Genomic DNA, 8,828 nt, shown 5'->3' with positions numbered 1-8,828 from the left:
GCTTCAGCAGTAACCACACATTCCAGGTGTGACCAACATCTGACCCGTCTGACATCCAGCTTACATCATCCCCATTTCTACAGGACAGGTTTGCTGACAACTGCTGTGAGCAAGAGGAAATGGCCTAAGGTGAGGATGCTGGCTCCGTTTAAGGACAGAGTCATGGAGCTCGCAAGGGAGGAACAGGTGCCGGCATGACAGCGAGAGGGCCTGTGAGAGAAAAGTGAGGAGTCGTTGCAGCTTCATCCAGATGATCAGTCTCAAGTGATTGCTTTGTTGTCCAAACCCTTGCCCAGGCCATGTACTAAAACCATGTCCCTTGCCTGCAGGAACATCGACCAAAAAGCCTGGCCACAGTGCCCCACCTCACACCCTCGACGACACCTCGGAAGAGATCTCAGAGGAGGATACAGATGAAGCATCACAGCTATCACCTGCACCACCCACCATCACAGAGACACACACCTCGGTGGGCGAACGTAGCAGGGTCACTTCCTTGGTGAGCACCACACTGCTTCTGATGCACATCAGGTGGAGGCAGGAGTATGTGACAGGTTTTGAGTCAATCGCGTGTGACTGCACAAGCCCCAGCCAATAGAGTGCTAGTCGGGGCTGGGGAGTAGAGGTGCCGGGCAGAGTAAACCCCGGAGCTGGGGAGTGAACACCGGTACACGGTGACTCTGTGCCAATATTGCGCTTGCATTTTATCTTTCTTAATAAAGCCTTTTTGGTCTACACCATATGCCTCCAGCATTTATATCTCAAGCCACCACAATGATGAAGGTGGAGTGACTGTCCACACAAAGGAGGCAGGCAGCCTATTTTCATAATTAAAGACACTATTAAGGGGTTATTTTGCAGAGGTGCCAGAAAAATGAGAGGACTCCCCCCACGCCCTCCTAATGTGGAGGCCACTAGCCCAATGGAGGCAGCCTCCCTGAGGCAGTTCGGGGGCCACCAGGGAGGCCCCATGTCCCACAGAGGGGGCCATAAGAGGAAAGGCAGCCTCCACAGCCCCAATGGCTACCCTAAAGATGTTTCCTATTCCACCCTCAGCCCCCTGAAACTTTCATTGGACAAAATTGTATTTTCTTGGAGGCACCCCAAGATCTCCTGCCTACCTCAGCAGTGAACACCTCGCTTGGTGGCGTTGCTGGGGCTGCAGAGTTTCCAGGCCTTCTGACAGGGCCGGCAGGCTCAGCGGCCTGTCTGGCACCTTTAATTGTACACCAGGCCGGAGGACAATCAATGTGAAGGTTGCCTCTGGTAAAATAACCGAGCCGGTCCCGCTGCCGACAAGTGCGGGCTCTGGGCCCATTTTCTGCCCTGGCATTCGGGTACTGACGCCCCCGGTAAAATTCAACTCTCTATTTTTTGAGAGGTTGAAAAGCATTTGAGAAAAGCCAGAAGAGGTTAAGAGACCAGGCCACCAGAGATAAGGCAAAGTAAAACTAACGTGTCACAGAAACATTTTGAAGTGTTTATTATAGTGATAATATGCCAAAATATCACAGCATTACGCCTGCCCCTGGTGTCTCAGTATTCATATTGCTGTAATGTTAGGGGTTTTCTTATTGTCATAACGTGAGAGGTAAAATCTTTAAAAAAGACATTGGTTAGGCAGAGGAACACAGGTTTCTCCGGAGATACCCTTCAATAAAGACAAACTGGAAAATCCCCAGAAAGTGTAAAATCTAAAAAGCTACCAGATCAATCCACTTCACACAAAGGGTAATGAAAATCTGGAACTTTCTTCTCCCAACAGATATCGAGACTTGGAGCAAATATGAAAATTTCAAAACTGAAATCGTCACTTCCCAAACCCATGCCCATCTTCCTGCAATTCTGTGTTTTAATCTCTCCAATCCGGTTCCACAGTCCACAGCACCAAAATGGCCCTTACCAAAGTCAGAATTGACATTTTATGCAATTCTGACGGTGTTAAGCTGCCCTTCCCATCATTCTCAACCTGCAACTTTTGACTCAGTTGATCACACCAGCCTCCCCTCTGTCTTCCAGCTGGGTGGTATGCCCTTGCTGGGTTCAATTTTGATCTGTTGAGCTGTAGCCAGAGAATTTCGTGCAAAGGCCTCTTCCTGCTCCACCATTGACCTTTCCTTGGCTCCCTCCTATTTTTCACCCACATGCCATCTCACAGTCAGATCACCCAAAAAACACGTCACGTTTTAAATGTGCATTGGTGACACCAAACCTCCCCCATACTCGCTGCTGTACTCAACCCCTCCTATCTCTCTAATTTTCACATTGCTTGCCCAACATCCAGTACAGGGTGAGCAGAAGACATTCTCCAACTAAATATTGGGAAGTCTGAAACGAGGTGCTTTGACCCCCGGCACCATTCCCTAAATATTAATTCCCAAGAAGGGAATAGCAATTTCTACAGCTGGAGTTTGATGGTGAAAGATGGGAGGAAGCTGAACTGAAGCATAAACACTGGCATGGACTGGTTGGGCTGAATGGCCTGTTTCTGTACTGAATATCCAATGAAATCCTATTTCCGCTCCCTGGCAACTAATTAGAAGCTGACCAGGCCTTTCAAAACCTTGGTATTTGACTGCAAGATAAGCTTCCAACCACACATCCATCCATCATCAAGTTAGCCTACTTTCACTTCCATAACATCATCCAACTTCACCCCTGCCTGAACGTACTTGCTGCTGAAACCTTCATTCACGCCTCTGCTACTGATTATTCAAACAGCCTTCTGGCTGCCTGACACCTTCCACCCTACATGAACTTAAGCTTATCCAAAAATTCTGCAGCCTCTATGTTAACTCGCACTAAGCCTTGCTCACAAATCATGTCTGTGCTCGCTATACTTCATTGGTGGGGAGGTGGTGGCATAGTGGTATTGTCACTGGACTAGTAATCCAGAGACCCAGAGCACTCTGGGGGTCCCAGGTTCAAATCCCGCCACTGCAGATGGTGAAATATGAATTCAATTTTTTTTAAAAATCTGGAATTTAAAGTCTAGCGATGACCATGTCGATTGTCGTAAAAACCCATCTGGTCAACTAATGTCCTTTAGGGCCATTACCTTACCTGGTCTGGCATATATGTGACTCCAGAGCCACAGCAATGTGGTTGACTCTTAACTACTGCCCCTCAAGGGCAATTAGGCATGGGCAATAAATGCTGGCACAGACTGCGACGCCCACATCCCAGGAACGAATAAAAAAAAAGCTGGCTTCAAACACCAGAGGAAAAAACAGGACCATCTCCAGCCCAAACTGACCTGAGGTGGCATGAACAGGTGTGGGGCAGGGCTCAACTGGATTTTACTGGAAGCGACTGATGAACTGTGATTCTACTGGGCTCATCGGAAATCCAATTGGGGCTCCCAGTTTCTGGGCAGTCATCAGCTGGCACCAATACTTCTCAGCTGACTTGTGCTGGAGCCACAGTTCCTTATGGCACCTGCTGTATATTTGACCAAACCAAGCACCAGCCTTTCTCTCACCATTCTGTGATTAAATCATGATTTCAATCACTATAACGTAGTTATTTATTTTAATTCCAGTAATCTTTGGCTCCGGATTCACCCTTGTGCTCACCAGTTGTTTTTCCTTGCTAACCAGATGCACTAATTCTCCCGCTGCAACTGGATGCCACCTGCCCCCAATTTCCCCACACCCCAACCTCCTCACCACTCCCCTGCCAACCCCATACAATGTAGCACTTAGCACTGTTTCTCCCTCTCTGTCCCCTAGCTTCAGCTGCCTTTCCGCCCAACCCCCCAATGTCTCTCCCTCTCAGTCCCCCCACTGAGTTTTTACCCTCCCCATTCCAACACCCCTGAAGTTTTATATTGTCTAGTGATTGGCGTGCTGTCTTCATGAATATCTATCCAAGAGTCATGTTGATTGTCTCATTTTATTTATTTTTTTGCAGAAGGAAAACTGACAAAAAAAACTCATTGCCAATTTCAATGGAGATTTTCATGTGTGGGAATACATTTGTGTGTTCAGATCTTTTATTTATCTTTGTACATTTACATGCAGACTTGGTATTTATGTGAAGTGATGCATTATCGTTTTATTGGCATGATTCCAACACAAAGACAATGAACAGATTACTTCATGACATCAGTCATATATTTTGTTTTCATTCCATTACAATTCCTTGGAATCGCATTCACCCTTGCACCAACCGTGCGTTTTGCAAATATAGGCTTGTATAACTTGGCAATCCAAATGAACACATTTCTCTATAAGTGCAAAATGCTGGCCCAAAAATGCCAGAACAACTTGGTCACAGTTCCTCAATGGGAAAAATGTAATGCGGCATAGATCACCATCCTCCATTTTAACACAAGTGACCAAGGCTTCTCCAGTCGGCACTACTTGGATGTCAGGGGAAATGCCTGCGTAGATCGTCAGATGTGTGTTGTATCCTGTTTCCAGATCCTGGAATGGGGCAGTGCCTTGGACCAATAGTTCTTTGATAATCATTAGGCAATGACCTTGAAATGCCAAGATGAATTGTATCTGTCCATTTCTTTAGTTGCCAAATAAAACAAGAGAGTTATTTATTTGCATAGTTTCAGCTTTGTACTATGGTGTACAGAAAGACACTCAATCCTTGTTCATTCTATATATGCCCTGAGCCATTTCATCCCCAGCAATTGTACAGTCCTTTCTAGATAAAGCTGTCACTTCTTGAGGGACTGAAGGCCTGCATGTCACCTTTTCCAAAAAAGGTCTACCTCTCCAAAGGTTTCATGGGCACTGTCCTCTTGTTGCTTTTGGTTTAGCATTGCACAACAATGGTGAGCCTGCAAACTCACCCAACATGAGCGGCAGATTTTTGCTTTATGGGAGATAATTCCCCATAACCCGTGGAGTTGTTGCTTCACCCTCCAATTGCATGTCTCAAGGAATGAGTCGACAAGGTGTCCCACAACCCAACGCTTTCTGAACTTATGTCAGCAAGTGCACATTGAAAGTCATGACAGCATCACTTCACCCTGTCAACAAATGAATGTATCAATGTGATTTGCTCACCTCGTCAGGAGAAATTACTGTTTAACAAGAGGAAAGATACCTGCATAAGCACAACCCAGTGATTAAATAAATATCTGAAAGTATCCCGATTAGACATGGCAGGCTGTAGATCAATAGCCACATGTACTATTTGGAGGCTTTCCTGTATCTCCTTTCAGCTAATGGCCTTGAGGACCTTGCTACAAAACTTGGCGGCCTAATGGAAAGCAGGTGCTCATGCAGCACCGCTGTTCTTTGGGGAGATGACAATGTCTCACATTCTTATTTCCTGGGACTGCTACATAGATTCTCTCTGGCACTTAGCAGAGTCAGATCTGTGTGACCTATCCTGGTTGACTTCTCGGTTTCCTCCCCTTTTATGTTTCCTTGGCCAGGATTTTATGGTTCACCCGATGGGATATTATGGCCCCGCCGAAGTAAACAGCAATTTAAATGGTCTGCCACTCTACCAAGGGAAGACACGCCATGGCAGACCTTAAAATCCTGGCCATTGTTTACATTTATTTAATTTAGTCTCAGGAGGTCGGTATTGCTGGCAAGGCTGGCATTGATCGTATATCCTCATTTACTCTGAGAAGGTGTTGGTGTGCCTTCTTGAACCAGTGACAACAGTTCTGATCAAACTGTGCGGCTCACTTCACCATTTCAGAGGCCATTTAAGAATCAACCCCTTTGGTATGGGGCCTGGAGCACCACACATAGGCCCAGCCCAGGTAAGGACAGCACTATTCAATCCCTAAAGGACAATAGCAACCCAGTTGTTTTTTAGGAATGTCTATCGGTTTCATATTTACTCTTACTGGGACCAGCTTTTTATTTCCAAATTTTTCAAACTGAATTCCTAATCCACTGTTCTAACTGTTTTGCTTTCTTTGTCTCACACATTTTTCCCTCTCTTCCTGAAATTGGTGACTCTTTCTGGATTAATCTAACTTTTATGTCTGCCGGATGAAAATGAATACAGTGGTCATACAGTGAGACCACATTTGGAGTATTGCGTGCAGGTTTGGTCTCCCTACCTAAGAAAGCCATGATGTGGAGATGCCAGTGTTGGTTTGGGGTGGACAAGGTAAGAAGTCTTGCAACACCAGGTTAAAATCCAACAGGTTTGTTTCGAATCACTAGCTTCCGGAGCGCAGCTTTCGGAACCCACCTCTTCATTCACCTGCGCTCCGAAAGCTAGTGATTCAAAACAAACCTGTTGGACTTTAACCTGGTGTTGTAAGACTTCTAACCTTACCTAAGAAAAGATATACTTGCCATAGAGAGAGTGCAGCGGAGATTCACTAGGCTGATACCGGTGTAGGCAAGACACTCCTATGAAGAGAGATTGGTTCAACCGGGTCTGTGTTCACTAGAGTTTCGACGAATCAGAGAACTGATTGAAACATATAAAACTCCAACAGGGTTGGACAGACTAGATGCAGGGAGGATGTTTTCCTTTGTTGGGGAACCTAGAACCAGGGGACACAGTCCCAGGATATGGGATAGACCATTTAGAGCTGATATAAAACTTTCTTCACTCAAAGGTTAGGGAACCTGTGGAATTCTCTACCACAGAAGGTTGCGGAGATCAAGCCACTGAATGTATTCAAGAAAGAGATGGATTTTCTTTGAGATTTTAATGTCATCAAGGGGTATAGGGAGCAAACGGGAATATAGCATTGAGATCGAGGATCAACCATGATTGTATTGAATGGCAGAGCAAGCTCACAGGGCCGAATGGCCTACTCCTGCTCCAAGTTTCTATGGGTGGAATTCTCTGGCCATTGGGATTACCTGTTCCCGCCGGCGGTGCAGGTTTCCCAATGGCGTGGGGTGGCCTCAATGGGAAATCGCAGTGACAAGCGGTGGGAGCAGAGAATCCCACCACCAGTGAGCGGTCGCCGCCGCAGGGGGACCGGAGATTCCAGCCCTATGTTTCTATGTTACAATACTGGCCCAATAACCCAGCAGTAAAGTACAACCACATTAAATAAGTCTGTTACTCTATCGCAATATCTCTTTCAAACATCATTAAAAACCTAGCTTACTTCAAAAATACTCTTCAGAGACGAAGCTCTTCTACCTACTCCTACCCGGTCAGGACTAAATACGACTGGAGTCCCACTTTTAATGTCTTTAGTAGAAAAAGCACTGCATTTATATAGCGCTTACCTAGCTTCAGGGTGTCCCAAAGCACTTCAAAGGCAAAGGTGTGCTTTCTGATGTGTAATTACTGTTGTTACATAGGAAGTTGCTAATGGAGTCACTCAACTGTAAAAATAAACATTCAAGATAAAAGCATTTCACTCCCTACTTAGGACAATAATTGCCGACAATGCCAGGGTTACCTGCACCTTGTGAACAAGCCATTTAAAGCAACAACATTGAAGGGGGGGGGGGGGGGGGCAATGGGACAAGACTCTCAAAAACTAAATGCAGACATTTCCGCCAGGAGTCACTGCACCCTAATCAAAAGCCAGAGCCGAGGTTGGTTTGGATGCTTTTATCTTCTCTATCATGCCTGCAGCCTCTGAGGTCAATAGTGGTGAGTACACCAGTACCCCAATTGAGATGGACCCCGGCAATGTCCTGCCTGTACGGTCAATATCACATCAGGCCTGTGGTCAGTGGGAGAGACAATCATTTCATTACTGCAGTGCTAACCATTGAACAGACTCAGCACTATAGCTCAATATCAAAACAAAATAAACGAGTGAGAACAACCGCTGAAACGTGTCACCATTACAGATGAGGAATGTCACTCGGAGTTCAAGTAGGGAGTTCAGACATATTCCTTCAGTGAATAGCCAGCTGCAGGGTTCCGAATCGGTACTGAAGACTGATTTGCTGTGCAGCTCTTCCGATAGCCTTGTGTGTACTCACTGTCAGTGGGGTAAGAGCAACAGAGAAGGGCCCCTCCAATACCAAGGAAACAGGTGGCAGACCAGCCCACGAAAAGGGCATCTCCCAGTTCCCGCTTCAGACTCTCTGGTACCAGTGGATTGTAAAAATCTGTGATAATGTTGTGTGCCACCCATGACACAGGAACCAAAACACACAGCCCAGCCAGGATGAAAAAAGAGCCAGCAACAGTGGATGCATAACCCTTCAGCCTGCGTTCATCGCCGGCGCAATGCGTACACTTCATCCCCACTGTCGATACCATGATGGCTAGAAGTCCCAAGGAGATGGCTAGACACATGAGGGCTCTTGCCATCTGCAAGTCCGCGGAGAGGTCCAGCGTGGAGTCATAACTATCACACACCAACCTGCCCAATGTCTGTTGGTAGACACAGGTCATCCAAATCCCTTCCCATGTGATCTCTGTGTTCAGTATGGTGCTTCCAATAAATGGTGTGATCTTCCACTGTGGCATTCCTGTAACTGTGCAGACACATATCCATCCTACTATACCGATGAGGAACCCAAGGAATTCCAGGACGGTGCTAGCCATTGTCTTCACAATTCCACCTGTCTCTATTGTTCTGCCTCTCTCTCCTTCTCTTTTTCTCTCTCTCCCTTTGTTTCTCTGTCGTTCTGCCTCTCTCTCTTTCTCTTTTTCTCTTTCTCTAATGTTCAATCTCTTTCAGTGTCTTCCTTTCTGTCCAATCTCTCACTCTTTCTCCTTATCTGTATCTCTTTGTTTCTGTCTTGCTCATGATTTTAGTCTCCGGTTTACTCTCTCTGACTCTCTTTCTCAGACTCTCTCTGGTCTCTCCTCTGATTTTCGTTCCGTGTTTCTCGTCTCGTTCTGTCCCTTCCTTTCTTTCTATCTGTTTGGCAATTCAGTCTGATTTCAGGGTTCTTCAGTGGATGTTG

At 46.1% G+C, this 8,828-nt stretch overlaps 1 protein-coding gene across 1 annotated transcript; it reads right to left on the bottom strand.

Moving 5' to 3' along the window:
- Nucleotides 1-562: 562 nt before the first annotated feature.
- LOC140417975 (claudin-4-like) lies at nucleotides 563-8,463 on the bottom strand. Its single transcript, XM_072501438.1, has 2 exons — nucleotides 7,889-8,463; nucleotides 563-650 (listed from the first exon to the last, which is right to left on the bottom strand). The coding sequence occupies exons 1-2, from the start codon at nucleotides 8,461-8,463 to the stop codon at nucleotides 563-565; spliced, it is 663 nt and encodes a 220-aa protein (XP_072357539.1).
- Nucleotides 8,464-8,828: the final 365 nt, after the last annotated feature.

This window comes from Scyliorhinus torazame, chromosome 1, assembly GCF_047496885.1.
Source record: "Scyliorhinus torazame isolate Kashiwa2021f chromosome 1, sScyTor2.1, whole genome shotgun sequence".
Classification (NCBI taxonomy): Eukaryota; Metazoa; Chordata; class Chondrichthyes; order Carcharhiniformes; family Scyliorhinidae; genus Scyliorhinus; species Scyliorhinus torazame.
Note: the sequence above shows the minus strand (reverse complement) of the source record. Positions and strands in the feature narration are given on the sequence as shown.